The following is an 18,018-nucleotide window of genomic DNA, read 5'->3' on the forward strand; positions in this document are numbered from 1 at the left end:
AAGAAGATTTTCCGATGTGGCACTGGAGGCCTTGGTCCTGGGAATCCAAAGACGCTGTGAGGTCCTCTACCCGCAGGTGGCAGTAAGCCTTCAAGGCTAAACACAAAAAAGATCTAGAGGAGATTGCTCAAGCCATCACTGTTGTCTCCAGAACCTGGATCCAGTGCCGCAAAAAGTTTCATCAGGTACAGTATTCAACAGCATTCTCATTAATAGCAATGAGAACTCCGCATCTACAAGTTCCCATTGCTATTAATTTGAAAAAAACACACTAAACACACATAATAAAAAATAAAAAACACACCTCACATAATTAAAATTAATTGAAATTAAAGTTAAGAAATATCTGGGAGAAAAAAAAAATTCCGATTTTTAAAAAAGTTTTTTTAATTATGGTTTAAAATAAACTTACTGTAGTGAGTAGGGTTTTTAACAATAAAATGTATTTTATTTTTACGGACATTTGCTGGGCAAGGTATGGGTAAATACCGCAATCTTGCCCATGCAAATGTCCTCACTCCTGAGATGCGGAGGATCTGTCAAGCTCCAGCTTGACAGATCAGAAAAGCCGGTTTTCAGCGCATGCGCATTATGCTAAAAATCGGCTTTTACGATGCCTTCCCTGGTCGGACCCGGGGAGGCCGCGATTTCTGGGCCATTACTTTTTGTTAAGAAATTTAGGGAGGTCATTTATTACTTGTAAAATAAGAATCTAAATGGGGTAGAGGAGCAAAGGGATCTCGAAGTACAAATACACACATCACAAAAAGTAGCAACGCAGGTTAATAAGACTATTGAAAAAGCAAACAAAGCACTATGGTTTATTCCTAGAGGGATAGAATTGAAAAGTAGAGAAGTTATGCTAAAGTTATATTGAACTTTGGTTAGACCACACTTGGAGTACTGTATACAGTCAGATTATTAAAAGGATACAGAGGCACTAGAGCGGGTGCAAAAAAGATTTACAAGGATGATACCAGAAATGCAAGGGTATACCTATCGGGAAAGGATGAACAGGCTGAGTCTCTTTTCTCTTGAAAAGAGAAGGCTGAGGGATGACCTAATAGAGGTCTTTAAATTTCTGAAAGCTTTTGATAGAGTAGACACACAAAGAGTGTTTCCACTTGTGGAGAAAAGCAAAACTAAAGGCCATCAATATAACATCGTCACCAAGAAATCAAATAGGGAATTCAGCAGAAACCTCTATACCCAGAGAGTGGTGAGAATATGGTTGCAGTGATTATATTGATGCATTTAAGGGGAGACTAGATGAGCATATGAGGGAGAAGGGAATACAGGATTATGTTGATAGAGTTCGATGAGGAAGGATGGAAGGAGGCTCGAGTGGAGCATAAACATTGACATGGACTGGTTGGGCCAAATGGTCAGTTTCATTGCTGTATATTCTATGTAATTCATCCTGCTCTTCCCAGTCTCTAGTTTTCTCCCTATTGTTCCTGATCTCCAGGATTCCCCCTACTATTCGCAGTCTCCAGTGAAATCACTTGCACTGTTGAGCACCTCCCCTTTTCCACTCTAATATCACTGTTAAACACCCCATAGAAAATTAAGTCTTGGTGAAAGAGGTGTAACTGGGGTATTTTCAAAAAGTTAATGATAATCAGTGCTTTTTATTTCCTGGTTTGCTGTGTGTGAGAATTCTTCAATGTGATGGGCTGCTTAGGTTGCTCTATACTGGGGATCCCGTTTTGACAGTGCTACAATCAAATTAAGGTTGAGAAAGCTAAAGTTTTCACAACAGAGATTGCAACATTTTTGTGGGCAACTTTCTTTGAGGTCAGCAGAGCTTGCCACTGACTGCAAATTCCGGGTCAATATTTTTTTCTTGACTTTATCCTGTCCATGGTGGCTCTATTCCCATCCCAATTTGTCTTATTTATTTATTTATTTATATTTATTTTATTTTTTATTTATGTCCCTGTAGAATATTTTATGATTTTATTTATGTTCTGTGATAATTTAATTTCATACTTCCTCTTTGCCTTCCTAATTGTTGTTTAAATTTCCATCCTAATCTGTTTGTAATCTCCCTTGTCATGCTCTCCCCTGCTGTCCATGTATTTAATGTAGGCCTCTTTCCTTATCATCAATTGTTCTCTTATATCTTTATTCATCCATGATGTCTCATTAGTGTTGAGTTTGTTCTTTATTATTAGCAAAATATATTTTTCCTGAACTCTGTTGAACACCATTTTAAGTGTTTCCCATTTCTGTTCTACATCATTGTTTACCAATATTGTTATTTATATTATTTTTCTAAGTTCTATTCCCAGCCCCTCAAAATAGTTTTTCTCCACTTTATTACCCTGGTCTTTGTCATGTTTATGTTCTTCTCAATTATTATCTTAAAGCGTTTTATATTATAGTCAGTATTGCCTCAATGTTCTGATACTTTTACTTCCCTTATCTGCTCTGGTTCATTCCCCATTACTAGATCGAGTAACAAATCCTCCCTTGTTGCAATTCTTACCTATTGGGTTAGAAAGGAGTCTTGTCCACATTGTAATAACTCCATTTCATTATTCCGTTTACCTACCTCTTCTGACTAATTAACTTTGGGGTGTTTTTACTCATTTCCCTAATTTGTTTGCATATTTCTTCCTCCACCTCCCTTCCACGTTTAGGTGGTCGATAGACTGCCCCATTAGTGTGATTGGTCCTTTATTATCGTTTATCTCTCGCCACATGGATTCTATTTCTGTTTTGCTGATAGCTGGGTTACTTTTTTCCACTGTCATTGTGTTATCTCTAATAAGTACAGCTACTCCACCTCACCTTATTCCTTCGCTATCGTTTCTAAATATGTTATATCCTGCAATGTTTAATTCCCTTTCCTGATTTTTCTATAGCCATGTTTCAGTAATCCCTCCTATTTCTGGTTCTTTGCAATGTATTGTTGTCTTCAGTTTCCTTGTTTTATTAGGGACACTTGCGTGCATTGTTGTAAAGACAGTGTAACGATTTTTTTAATAGTAGTTCCTCTCACTATGTTTTTAACTATCTTATTACTCTCTTCTACAACTCAATTTATTCCCTGGCCGTTTATGTCCTCCTTTAGATTAATTTGTCCTATGCTCTCCTTTCCTGTTGTGTTTATACTACACCTTGTTTCATTTCTTGTAGCTCCCTCCTCCTGTCTTACTAGCTTAAAGCCTTTGCCATGTCCGTATTTACCCTTTCTGCTAGGACCCTGGTCCCATTCCGATTCAGGTGAAGCCCATCCCATCGGTACAGTTCCTTCCTTTCCCGGTACTGGTACGAGTGTCCCATGAAAAGGAACCTCTTTTTCCCACACCAACCCTTTAGCCACATGTTAATTTTGCTGCTCTGTTTGTCTCTATGTCAATTTGCACGTGGCTCAGGCAATAATCCAGAGATTATTACCCTCAAGATCCTGCTTTTTAATTTAACTCAAAACTCCTGATACTCCCTCAGCAGGACCTCGTTCATGTTCCTACCGATGTTGTTTGTTCTAACATGGACCTCGACAACTGGATTTTTCCCCTCCCTTTCCAAGTTCCTCCCCAGCTGCCTTGAAATATCCTCTACCCTGGTACTGGATAGGTAACATACCCTTCGGGACTCTCGTTCATGGCTACAGAGGATGCTATCTATTCCCAAAATTACAGAATTCCCTACCACATTTCTATTCTGTTCTTCCCCCCCCCGCCCCCCTCCCAACACCCCTTGAACAGCCTTCTGAGCCACATGTGCCTTGGTCTGCATTGTGGTTGTCCTCTCCGCAGTCTTCTCCCTTGTCCTTACAGATAGCAAGTACATCGCACCTGTTGAATAGACCAGTGATTACGGGACCTCCAACAAATCTCTCCTAAGTCTCCTTTATCCATCTCCCTGACAGTCACACCCTCCCCTTCCTGAACCTGTGCTTTCCTCCAGTGTGTGACTCTGCTGTGGATAAAGCTATCCAGAAATTCCCTGCACCCCCACCCCTTATGTTTCGGAGTGCCTCTATAACTGTAAGCCAGAGTGACTGAAGGCAGTAACATTTCCTGCAGATATGGAAATCTGGGACAATCTCACTGTCCACAAACTCCCACATACTACAGTCCCTGCCAGCTCTAGTTTTTTAAAAATGTATTTGTTTATTGATAGCCTGAATTAAAATGAGATAGAATGCTTCTGTTAAAAAATACCAAATGACTTACTGTTTACTCACCTGATTTACTCACGCTCAGATTTCATTCTCCGTGCTCGCTGTGACGTCACTTGGCTTTCACGGGCTCCTCCACTTCGTCAACTGTGACGCCCCTTTTGCAAATTTACACAAAGTTTGTTTTCCCTGCTTTCCTGACGCTCTGCTCTTGCGCTGCTGCTTAAAGGCTTGGGGCAGTTCCCGTGGTGCTCTGCGCTCTCCCAACACTGGAGACTGGGAACAGCAAGACAGCAAGGGGCAACCAGGAGACTGGAAACAGCAGGGGGTAAACCAGGAGACTGGGAACAGCAGGAGTAAACCAGGAGACCGGAAACAGCAAGGGGTAAAGCAGGAGACCGGAACAGCAGGGTTAAACCAGGAGACTGGGAACAGCAAGGGGTAAACGAGGAGACTGGGAACAGCGGGGGTAAACCAGGAGACTGGGAACAGCAGGGGTAAATCAGGAGACCGGGAACAGCAAGGGGTAAACCAGGAGACTGGGAACAGCAGGGGAAAACCAGGAGACCGGGAACAGTAAGGGGTAAACCAGGAGACTGGGAACAGCAGGGGTAAACCAGGAGACCGGGAACAGCAAGGGCTAAACCAGGAGACTGGGAACAGCAGGGGTAAACCAGGAGACTGGGAACAGCAGGGGTAAACCAGGAGACTGGGAACAGCAAGGGGTAAACCAGAAGACTGGGAATAGCAGGGGGAAGCCAAGAGACTAGGAACAGCAGAGAGAAACTAGGAGGCAGGGAATATCAAGCAAAAACATTGAGACTGGGAACAGCAGGGCAGAACTTTCTCCAGGGTCTCCACTGATCTTCCAATGAAGTGACTGAGAGATTAGGAGAGATTAGGAGAAGCCTGTAGAAATTCAGGGCCAGAGATATTTTGCTACAAAACAAATGCGTAACCATACAATCTAAGCTTACTATTTATGGATAATATGGTGGAAATCAAATTATCCCTGTAATCAGACTGTCCCTATTAACACGACTAGAAGTCTCATCAATTTCCTTTTTTTTATTTTTTAAATTTTCCTTCATTGCATATTCTTTAGATGTGTTTGTAATATCTAAAAAAACATACTGCTCCAGAAGGAATACATTTTAAATTCACCCACATTTATCTGAGAATGATACCATAATATGTGTAATACACATGACACTTGTATTAGTGTGCCTTTCAGTTTCTTGAGAATAATCTGTTATTTTAAACACGAAACAACTAATATATTTAAAGCATCGGCATCAAGAACATGCCATTGATGTGTATTTTAAAAGTAATAACCCTAATGCATTTTCAGCAGTCAATTGGTTAAGCAAAACCCATCCGTCCAGGTTCAACCATATTGGGAATCAATTGTCACCAGAACATAACCCCATTCTGGCTGCATAAACAGAGTCTATGAAGTATTCGTTTATTTCTCCCAAAAGCCACTGTTGGAATTATTTACTCATTCTACTAAAAAGTGTACTAGAAATAGGATAAATGACTTGTCAGCAGTGGTTTACTAAAAAATAAGTCAGCATGTGACATTGTGATTATATAACAATCTTGCCCTTTGATCTCATGGGTTAGAGAGTCTGGTATTGATGGCTAATTTTCAGATTATTATGATGATTTCTAATTAATGAACCAATAATATTTTTACTGTTGTGGCACGAACCTCCTGCTAATTCTTTTCATGTGCAGCCAGAAGTCGGCAATAAACTAACACACTTCTACCTTGAATCTCATCATTACGCTATCTAAACAGTGTAGTGCCTACCTTCCTGTTTGTGATCGCTCTGTTTCAGCCACAACTCAAGCAAAAGGATCTCCAGAAAGCCTGAAAAGCCATCAGCGACACGTTTCTTCCCTGTTACAGTTTCTATCTTTTCCTATCTTGTTTATACCAGTAACGCGCCTTTGTTGTCAGCATGTCATACCAAGACTCCTCTGTCTCTTTTGTTGTCTCTCTCATCTCTTTGTCTCTAGGCTTAGCTCTCTCCCTAACACTTCATTATCTTTCAGAATATTATCTGGATGGCGGCAGATTAGGAAAAGGGGAGGTGCAACGAGACCTGGGTGTCATGGTACATCAGTCACTGAAAGTGGGCATGCAGGTACAGCAGGCAGTGAAGAAGGCAAATGGTATGTTGGCCTTCATAGCTAGGGGATTTGAGTATAGGAGCAGGGAGGTCTTACTGCAGTTGTACAGGGCCTTGGTGAGGTCTCACTTGGAATATTGTGTACAGTTTTGGTCTCCTAATCTGAGGAAGGATGTTCTTGCTATTGAGGAAGTGCAGCGAAGGTTCACCAAACTGATTCCTGGGATGGCAGGACTGTCATATGAGGAAAGACTGGATCAACTGGGCCTTTATTCACTGGAGTTTAGAAGGATGAGAGGGGATCTCATAGAAACGTATAAGATTCTGATGGAACTGGACAGGTTAGGTATGGGAAGAATGTTCCCGATGTTGGGGAAGTCCAGAACCAGGGGACATAGTCTTAGGATAAGGGGTATAAGGGGTAGGCCATTTAGGACTGAGATGAAGAGAAACTTCTTCACTCAGAGAGTTGTTCACCTGTGGAATTCCCTGCCGCAGAGAGTTGTTGATGCCAGTTCATTGGATATCAAGAGGGAGTTAGATATGGCCCTTACGGCTCAGGGGATCAAAGGGTATGGAGAGAAAGCAGGAAAGGGGTACTGAGGGAATGATCAGCCATGATCTTATTGAATGGCGGTGCAGGCTCAAAGGGCCGAATGGCCTACTCCTGCACCTATTTTCTATGTTTCTATGTTTCCTTTCCATAGAACCTTCTTTCTTGTTCTAAAGTGTCAGCCTTGGCTCAGTGAAAGCACTCTCACCTCTGAGCCAGAAGGTAATGAGTTCAAGCCCCATTCCAAAGACTTGAGCTCATAGTCTAGGCTGACACTTCAGTGTAGTACAGAAAGAGTGCTGCTCTGTTGGAGGTGCTGTCTCTTAGATGAGATGTTAAACTCAGGCCCCGTCTGTTCTCTCAGGTGGACATAAAACATCCCATGTCACTATTTGAAGTAGAGCCGGAGAGTTCTCTTAGTATCCTGGTTAATATTTATCTCTCAACTAACATCAGTAAAAGAACAGATTGGCTGGCCATTTATCTTATTGCTCTTGTGAGAGACCTTACTGTATTACAACACTGACTACATTTAAAAAGAAAAGTACATCATTGGCTTTGAAGTGATTTGGGGCATCCTGAGGTCATGAAAGATGTTATATAAATGCAAGTTATTTCTTTTTGCGTGATGTCTAGACACTGAGGACTGATACAGATAATATACCGACAATAGCTGTTCCACAACCTCATCAATTGTGCTAAGACTGTATTGTGCCTTAACACCACCACATCTATTGAAAATAGTAAAAACTGCTTTAAAAATAATCTTTTAAATATTTTATTAATAAGTCCATTAAAGACCGTGGCCCCGATATTGATGAGCTGTAAGGCCAGCCCATTTTTCGGCGATCCCCGGGTGGCACCTACCTTTTTGGCGCCCGCTGCTGCTGGGTCCAGCTGGGAGCCAGTTTCAGCTCAGTATTGTGGGCGGCAGTGGGCGGCAGTGGGTGGGCGTGTGCGTCAGCGGGCGGCACCATAGGTGGGCGGGAGGTGCAGGCCTCTTGAATCGGAGAACTTCGGAGGCGCTGCACCGCGCATACGCGAGATTTGGGGGGGGGTTTGTAGTTCTATCAGCACACCAACGTCATTTTTGTCGCGATTGAGGCTGCTGGGACATCTGCGCATGTGCTTAAATGGTGAACACTCTCTTGTACCTGCTAGTTGTATGGGGAGAGTGTAGGAGACATAGAGCTGCAAACTTTTCATAAGCCATTCCTTAAATGATTTAACATGAGTGGAAAAAAAGCATCAAAGAAGACTGTCAAGACCAGGCCCAGAGCTTCCTGGTTTAATGGTGAGGGACTGGAGGAGCTTGTATCAGAGGTGGAGCGCAGGTATAAAGACCTCACCCGGGATGGTCACGGCAAACCTCCACCATTCCAATACAGACGCATTTGGAGGGAGATTGGTGAGGCCGTGTCCTCAATGGGCAACATTGAGCGAGATGGAAACCAATGTAGAAAACGTTGGAACAATGTGGTGGTGTCAGCTAGAGTAAGTAAACATTTATGGACCCCCCACCCCCCATCCAACTGCAATTGGTCATGCCCCAGATGTGAGTGTGTGGGGGGCATGAGCAAAGGGAGTAAAGGCTTCAACGTTTCTTTCTGCAGAAGAAAAATACTTACAAGGCAGCAAGCCTCAGTGTCACTGGGGGGGACCCAGCAGATGTGATAGAGTTGAGCAGCCTGGAGTAGCGTGCCTTGGCATTGCGGGGTGACCGCCACATAACAACCACAAAGGGTGATGCAGATTCCGTGCATGGTAAGGGTATAACAATCTCCGGTGTGAGTAACGCACATGGCATGAAAGGTCATGCAAAGTCAAGGCAAATGTATTTTAACGCACAGTTTGTTGGCCATTATTGGTGTGCCCATGTAGAGATGGTACTCCTTGATTGCACAATGTGAGATGAGATGGCTCACATATCAGCTTTACCTACCTCCCCTCTATAGACTGAAATGTTGTCCTCTATTTGCAGATGGTAAGTCGGACAGCACCAATCAATGCTCGCCATCCACCTCTGGCACTCAAAGGAGGAGTGTGACCCCAGCGTTTCGCACCCCAATGTTGTCCCCAGTCCAAGACATGGGCTCCTTCCTCCACCACACCCCACCCCCCTCAAGATCACCAAATATCACCGTACCCAACTCCACCACCCAAAGTCACGAAGAAGAGGAGAGAGAGGAGGGAGAAGGACCCGTGTTTGAGCCCCTTGAGGTCAAGGAGCTGGAAGAGGATGACACCAGCCTCCTGTCATGTGTGCCAACTGTCTGAAATACCTTGGCATCGGGCACAAAATTAATGGGCTTTGAACCAGATACAACACCTCCAAGTGCTGCCAGGTGTAGAGGCCGTGGAGCTGACCCAACCAAGGCACGTCAACCCACAATGACCCAACAAGCTGCTGAGGATGTAGGACGGCTCACAGCTATTCACGAGATGGTGCAGCTATCGAGGACGAAGGTGGAGATAGATCGCAACCTGCAGTGAGAAGGAGGAACTGAAGGAAATCCTTATTAGGCGGGAAATTGTGTTAGGGAAATTGATGGGATTGAAGGCCGATAAATCCCCGGGGCCTGATAGTCTGCATTCCAGAGTACTTAAGGAGGTGGCCCTAGAAATAGTGGATGCATTGGTGATCACTTTCCAACAGTCTATCAAATTTGGGTCAGTTCCTATGGACTGGAGGGTAGCTAATGTAACACCACTTTTTAAAAAAGGAGGGAGAGAGAAAACGGGTAATTATAAACTGGTTAGCCTGACATCAGTAGTGGGGAAAATGTTGGAATCAATTATTAAAGATGAAATAGCAGCGCTTTTGGAAAGCAGTGACAGGATCAGTCCAAGTCAGCATGGATTTATGAAAGGGAAATCATGATTGACAAATCTTCTAGAATTTTTTGAGGATATAACTAGTAGAGTGGACAAGGGAGAACCAGTGGATGTGGTGTAGTTGGACTTCAAAAGGCTTTTGACAAGGTCCCACTCAAGAGATTGTTGTGCAAAATTAAAGCACATGGTATTGGGGGTAATGTACTGACGTGGATAGAGAACTGGTTGGCAGACAGGAAGCAAAGAGTCGGGATAAACCGGTCTTTTTCAGAATGGCAGGCAGTGACTAATGGAGTGTCGCAGGGCTCAGTGCTGGGGCCCCAGCTATTTACAATATACATTAATGATTTAGATGAAGGAATTGAGTGTACTATCTCCAAGTTTGCAGATGGCACTAAGCTGGATGGTGATGTGAGCTGTAAGGAGGATGCTAAGAGGCTGCAGGGTGACTTGGGCAGGTTAGCTGAGTGGGCAAATGCATGGCAGATGCAGTATAATGTGGATAAATGTGAGGTTATCCACCTTAAGGGCAAAAACACGAAGGCAGAATATTATCTGAATGGCAGCAGATTAGGAAAAGGGGAGGTGCAACGAGAACTGGGTGTCATGGTACATCAGTCATTGCAAGTTGGCATGCAGGTACAGCAGGCGGTGAAAAAGGCAAATGGTATGTTGGCCTTCATAGCTAGGGGATTTGAGTATAAGAGCAGGGGGTCTTACTACAGTTGTACAGGGCCTTGCTGAGGCCTCACCTGGAATATTGTGTTCAGTTTTGGTCCCCTAATCTGAAGAAGGACATTCTTGGTATTGAGGGAATGCAGCGAAGGTTCACCAGACTGATTCTCGGGATGGCAGGACTGACATATGAGGAGAGACTGGATCGACTGGGCCTGTATTCACTGGAGTTTAGAAAGTTGAGATGGGATCTCATAAAAACATATAAAATTCTGACGGGACTGGACAGGTTAGATGCAGGAAGAATGTTCCCAATGTTGGGGAAGTCCAGAACCAGAGGACACAGTCTAAGGATAAGGGGTAAGCCATTTAGGACTGAGATGAGGAGAAACTGCTTCATTCAAAGAGTTGTTAACCTGTGGAATTCTCTACTGCAGAGAGTTGTTGATGCCAGTTCATTGGATATATTCAAGAGGGCGTTAGATATGGCCCTTATGGCTAAAGGGATCAAGGGGTATGGAAAGAAAGCAGGAAAGGGGTACTGAGATAAATGATCAGCCATGATCTTATTGAATGGTGGTGCAGGCTCGAAGGGCAGAATGGCCTACTCCTGCACCTATTTTCTATGTTTCTATGTTTCTATGCTGCAGACCATGGTTAGGGTAGCTGCCACCATCGAGACCTTTGCTCAGCAGCATACTGACAGGATGGAGCGGCTCATTAGTGCGTTGGAGCGCAACAGCGATTCTGTTGAGGCGCTGGCTTCTGGCCAGGTCGTGCAAGCCCCTGAGCCCACACCCTCAAGGCAGACGGATCCCGAGGAGCCGGAGATACTGGGGCCTTCAGTCACACACCCTACCTTCTCGCCAAGATGGATATGTCTGCAGAGATCCGGCTGCCCTCCTGCACAACCTGCTCAAGCAGAGGCGCTGAGGGACAGGGGCATGGCCGTCGTGTTGAAGGCGGGGCGAAGAAGAGGACCATGGGTGACCCATCGAGGGGGGGAAGAGAGTTGGTGGTAGCAGGTAGAAGGGTGGGTGTTGGTGGTGCAAATGTTCTTCATGTTATTATGTAATGTCACTTTTGGTATGCTGGGATTTTCAATAGTCACATTGTTCACCCTCTCTTGGTCAGTGTGTCATTTTTACATAATGTGTGGTGCCATCTGGAAAAAAAACACATCTCTCTCTCAGGTGTTCTGCTCTAAGAGGAATATCTTGCCCTATACATATGACTGCACTGTATAATGGGTCTTGTCATCAGGCCATAGCAAAACGATAAGTAAGGGTTACCAATGCTGGAAGTCTGCCACTCAATGCCAATCAGTTGAACTACTTGCAGGGCACACATTAAGGCTTGCATTTCAACCCACTTTTTATTACGACATACGTCGCGGAGTGCCACCCCTGGGATGACATGGTCATCAGTGATATTGCAATCCATTATGTGTATTTTTCCATCTTCCATTACTCATGTCATGCTATTCTCACTATCACTTGCAGTGTGCTGCCATAGCTTTACATCTTCTAACTGTCGCTTATTCACTCTGATAAGCTCATACCATCTGGGCAGTCACAATCTGTCTCTAAATATGGTCTGCCTGAAATGGTGTCAACACTCTTTTCGGGCATCTCCATTGAGCCTTTAACATCTCTCAATACTTATTGCCGCTTCCCCTACCACACCTTCCCTTCAACGGAGTCATATGGATTTACATTTCTCAACTGTCTGTATGCGGGTTATGGTCCATCCCACCCAGATTTCAGAGCCACTTATAATTCTTCAGCATCTGCATGATACCCGGGATGTGGAGCACTGCAGCACTCTCAGCGTTTCTCCCTGCCGCTCGACTCACAGCCAGCTCAGACCCGCTTTTTGCCGGCAGTCTTTCTGGTGGGTAGCAGGGTGATCTCAGTGGATCGCGCATGAGGAAAATGCTGGATTTCCCACCTCCAGCATGGGTGGGCGGCAGCATGTCGCTCCAGCGGAACCTCCGCGACCAATCTCCCACCAGGCGGCAAGTGGGTGACAGACGGGCAGTACCAGAGGAATCTCTCAAAAAAAATTATTTCCGGCGGAGCCTCGGTGACTGTGGGCAGCACTTCCACCAATTTTGGCTCCCTAGAGTTATGTATGATGTAATGTATGGGGCAGAAATCCTAGCCTCCCGGGTCCATATGGAGTTTCTACGGACCCAGGAAGGCATCGCAAAAAACGGTTTTCAGCACGCAATGCGCATGCGCTGAAAACCGGCTTTTCCGATCTGTCAAGCTGGAGCTTGACAGATCCCCCGCATCTCAGGAGCGAGAACATTTGCATGGGCAAGATTGCGGTATTTACCCATATCTTGCCCAGCAAATGTCCTCAAAACTCTTGCGCCTGATAAAAGCAGGCGCATAGTTAAACTTTTTCAGGCATAAGAGTTTTCAAACACACAAAAACATTGTGAAATAACATTTTAAAAACACATTTTATTGTTAAAAACCCTCCCCACGATGGTAAGTTTATTTTAAACCATAATTAAAAAAACATTTTTAAAAAATTGGAAAAATATCTTTTTTTAAATACATAAATAACTTTAATTTAAATTAATAAAAATGTTGTGCATTTTTCTATCTTTTATTATTCGTAATGTGTGGTTTTGGGGGCTGTTTCTCATTCATAATAATGGGAACTCCAACTTACAGAGTTCCCATTATTATGAATGAGGGCATACTATACCTGATTGGCTGCCCAGAGTCATGTGACTCCAGCTCCAGGCCTGCGCACGTCCCGACGTGCATGCGCTACGATGCGCAGTCAGGAGAGGCCTCAGGACCGGGATCTCGCATGGGCGCAGAAGCTTCAGGTAAGTGCGCTTCTTTTTTCTAGAATCAAGTCAAACACCCGCGGGAAGGAGAAACCGGGATTTCTGGGCCATAATTTATGATTTGGTAATGGTGGTTTACATAGAAATAGACTCATGATATAGAACATGTAGCTCAGTATCCCTCATTATTATTGTCCATTGCACATTATTGCACATAAATTGTCAATCATCATTGTTTATCATCTAGAGTTCATGTTATTTTCTATAATTAATATGCCTTATATTAGAAAGTAGTATGTTGCAAATTTTATAGAAGTTCTAGATTTTAGAATAGTTGGACTTCTAAATAATTTATAACCACTGAGATACTAGAAATGATTGTATGTAACTATATAAATGCAAGTTGTTAATGTTCTAACAGCTGAAAGATATTTTGAGATCTCTGTTACTCTATCATAACACTGTTATCTCCCATTTTTTTTTGCAATTTCCCAAGGTCTCTTAGAATTGATTGGACATCCCCTGGACGACCAAATGGCATTATAAAGGGATATGAAGTTTGGCGAAGTACATTGCATCAATGTGTAGACATCTTGGGCTCAAGAACAAATCAAAATAGTCAACAGTGTGTTTATATTCAATGTAAAATAAATGAAAATGTCTGTGGTCACTCCTGTTATCAGCCAGAGAGTCAGGTAGTGATTTTTTTATTAATTGTTCTGTAATTGACATAAATTATTCTGTAAGCAGAAGAGAGAAGCTAATTGTTTTGATACTTAATAAATTCTACTCATTTTTGAGTTTGCAAATCACATTGGCCTGGAAATCCCGGCCTCCCCGGGTCCGTACGAAGTGTGTATGGACCCGGGAAGGCATTGCAAGAGGCGGTTTTCAGTGCGCAATGCGCATGCGCTGAAAACCGGCTTTTCCGATCTGTCAAGCTCCAGCTTAAATATGCAGTATTTACCCATATCTTAGCCAATGGATGTCCTGAAAACTCTTGTGCCTGATAAAACAAAAGAATATAAGAACATAAGAAATAGGAGCAGGAGTAGGCCATGCAGCTCCTCGAGCCTGCTCCACCATTTAATACGACCATGGCTGATCCGATCTTGGACTCAGGTCCAATTTACTGCCCGCTCTCCATAACCCCTTATTCCCTTATCGTTTAAGAAACTGTCTTAAATTTATTCTATGTCCCAGCTTCCACAGCTATCTGAGGCAGCAAATTCCACAGATTTATAACCCTCTGAGAGAAGAAATTTCTCCTCGTCTCAGTTTTAAATGGGCGGCCCCTTATTCTCAGGTCATGCCCTCTAGTTCCAGTCTCCCCTATCAGTGGAAACATCCTCTCTGCAACCACCTTGTCAAGCCCCCTCATAATCTTATACGTTTCGATAAGATCACCTCTCATTCTTCTGAATTCCAATGAGTAGAGGCCCAACCTGCTCAACCTTTTCTCATAAATCAACCCCCTCACCTCTGGAATCAACCTTGTGAACCTTCTCTGAACTGCCTCCAAAGCAAGTATATCCTTTCGTAAATATGGAAACCAAAACTGCACGCAGTATTCCAGGTGTGGCCTCACCAATACCCTGTACAACTGTAGCAAGACTTCCCTGCTTTTATACTCCGTCCCCTTTGCAATAAAGGCCAAGAATCAATTGGCGTTCCTGATCACTTGCTGTACCTTTTGTGTTTCATGCACAAGTACCCTCAGGTCCCGCTGTACTGCAGCACTTTGCAAATCTTTCTCCATGTAAGTAATAACTTGCTCTTTGATTTTTTCTGCCAAAATGCATGACCTCACACTTTCCAACATTATACTTCATCTGCCAAATTTTTGCCCACTCACTTAGCCTGTCTATGTCCTTTTCAGATTTTTTGTGTCCTCCTCATACATTGTTTTTCCTCCCATCTTTGTATCATCGGCAAACTTGGCTAGGTTCCACTCAGTCCCTTCCTCCATGTCATTAATATAGATTGTAAATAGTCTACTTTTACAGGTGCAAGAGTTTTAAAACATACAAAAACATAACAAAATAAAATTTTAAAAGCACATTTTATTGTTAAAAACCCTGCCCACTATAGTAAGTTTATTTTGAACCATAATTAAAAAAACTTTTTTAAAAATCGTAAAAATATATTTTTTTTACAAGACATTGATAACATTAATTTAAATTAATCTTAAATATGTAGTGCATTTTTTCTATTTTTTCTTAGTGTTTTGGTCTTTGGAGGCTGCTTTTTAATCATAATAATGAGAACTCCTACTTACAGAGTTCCCATTATTATGAATGAGAAAATACTGTACCTTGATTGGCTGCCCAGAGTATGTGACTGCAGCTCCAGCCCTGCGTACGTCAAAAAAACTTTGACTTTGTTCTGAGCTCAGTTAGACTGGTCGTCTCTGTGTATCAGTGTTCTGATTGGTACATCTTGAAATAAATCAACTTCTTTATATAACAAATTTCCACAAAATTTTAAAGCTTTGTCTGAGTAGCCTATTTTAAACATGCAATAAATAAACAAATAAAATAATAAATAAAATCCACCATTTGACAATTTCTCCCATGTACCCCCCAGAGATGTCTCACGTACCCCAGAGGAACACATATCACAGGTTGTGAACTCCTGCCTTGGGGTGCTTATGTTAAAAGTTGTGGCTTCTGTTCCGTTGTTGAACAAAAAGAGATTGGTTTTATCTAATAATAAATCTCTTCAAAAGTGAAATGTATGACGTAATCCACCATAAAACTGTTGTTATTTTTAATATTGTGCAGTGTAGTAAAATGTCTTTACTTAAAATATGGTGGTTGGGGAGGCTGAGAGAGGACTCAGTTAAAGAAACATATTAATATCTCATTGGCTAAGCCCCTGGAGCAATGAATTATAACCAATTATGTATGCACCTTAAATATTTTACTTTTCTAACAGAAATGTTAACAGTAAATACATTTTCTTTTCAGCCAAGACTTTCTAAATTTAAGGTATTTTCAGATTGCTGTAAGAAATTAACAATGCATTGTTTAACATTTATAGTAAAAGGATTGTTCCTTTAAAGGCAAGCTTTTAGTCGACACAAGCATGAATTTTCATTAGAAATAGCTTTAGAGACAAATCTATAGTCATACTTGTACCATTCTTCCTACAAAATATGAGTATTTGTATGAGCGCTGCATTGCAGACAATCTGATAGCTATAGGACTAGAGCCAACTAGGAAATCTGAGATGGAATTCAAATCTGAACTGATATTGACATTCTGGCTTCCTGTCGAGGATGAGTTATGTCAGGGAGAGTGGAGAAATGACTGTGGAAGGGGAAAAGTTGCTGAATGGTGCCTTTTGATGGCTTAACAAAAGAATCCCACTGATATTATCATTGAAGGCAATGTAAGTTCAACTATCCTGTTCTCTGAATCAAGGAGGAAAACTATTACACAGGAGGGTGGGAAAAAGTTGTGGACAAATGGAAAGATGCCAAAATTGTAGCACTGTAGCACTATATGGGGAGAGGGCGGGTAAGTGGAGCTGAGTCCACGGCCAGATCAGCCATGATCTTATTGAATGGCGGAGCAGGCTCGAGGGGCTAGATGGCCTACTCCTGTTCCTAATTCTTATGTTCTTATGTAAAATTTATTTCACAGCATTAATCATCAGATCTGATAGGAAGATGATGGATATTTAGATTTCCATTTTTCCTGTCTTTTACCACAGTTTACTCCCTTATTTTTCTCCTCCCCTCTGTTGAATATTACACTTCCACAGATGCCAAGCACCTCCTATGTGGGCATTCTTCACATATGAGGCCTGGCAGCCTGGCCAACCCCTCCCCCACCCATCGATCACTACCCTCCCTTCCCATAGCCCCCTCCCTTCTTCCTGATTGAACCCCTCCCTCCTGATTAGTCACCTCCTAATTGGCCTCCTCTCTCCCAATTGCATACCTCCCTCTCTTCCAATCATCCCTCTGCGCCTCGAACTCTCTCCTAGGACCTACCCGAAGACCTCTTCCGGCAACGCAGCAGCCTAAAATTTACATCCACTTCACCAACAAGCTGCCTGGAGACACAAAACAGGTGTCCGCAGATTGCCAGTCAAATTTAAATCAGGCCTGAGGCTCAATTGGGCCTTGTGCCTATCCATTCTGGCACAGGGATTGCTCCCTGCGACCTGTTCACGCACTGTAGCTCGCCACTATCCAAGTTCATCACTATAGTCTTTAATTTTGTTTACTGATTATGATAAGTAAGCCATTCCTTTCTAGCCACATCAAGTAGCATAATTTTTTTCTATGAGTTGCTTAGCGAGACAAGATTTTTTGGTATGTCAAATTAAAAAACTATAGTATTGGACCTGAGCTTTTTGTTGAAAAATATACATGTAAACGTGTGGCTGGAGTCATTTATCATAATTAGCAATGAAAAGGTTAGTTTATTGAGCAGATTTGAAACATTCTAAACTCTTTCTTGATTCACTGAGTCCCTACTTTATAGCTGAGCAGATTCATTACGACTCAGGTTTTACTCAGATGTTACTGTGGAAAAACTGATGATGTGTTTTGCATGAAATGTTCCATAATGTTCTTAATAGGTTTGCTGTGATGGAGTGCTGTACACCAGTCAGCCAGACTATGCTTGCTGTGAAGACAGATACATTACATCGAGTTTGAATTCCTCTGTAGTGTGCTGCGGTGGGCTTCTCCACACGTTCCAACCTGGGTTTCACTGCTGTGGGAATTACTACATTAGAGTTCTGCCAGGTAGGCAAGACAAAATTTTTCTGTTCTATTGTTGAATTATATGCTGACATTTAGGCACTTGACATTTTTAGCATGATTAAGTGACAGAAATGCTTTGATCTCCATTACTGCATT

General features: G+C 42.7%; 1 protein-coding gene across 1 annotated transcript in view; it reads left to right on the forward strand.

Annotated features, from left to right (window-relative positions):
• ush2a (Usher syndrome 2A (autosomal recessive, mild)) overlaps positions 1-18,018 on the forward strand; it is a 1,282,968-nt gene that overhangs the window by 1,227,616 nt on the left and 37,334 nt on the right. Inside the window, exons 48-49 of the mRNA XM_070889457.1 lie at positions 13,639-13,837; positions 17,736-17,904. Coding sequence (XP_070745558.1) covers positions 13,639-13,837; positions 17,736-17,904 — 368 coding nt within the window. The remainder of the gene's footprint in view (positions 1-13,638; positions 13,838-17,735; positions 17,905-18,018) is intronic.

This window comes from Pristiophorus japonicus, chromosome 9, assembly GCF_044704955.1.
Source record: "Pristiophorus japonicus isolate sPriJap1 chromosome 9, sPriJap1.hap1, whole genome shotgun sequence".
NCBI classification, from domain to species: Eukaryota; Metazoa; Chordata; class Chondrichthyes; family Pristiophoridae; genus Pristiophorus; species Pristiophorus japonicus.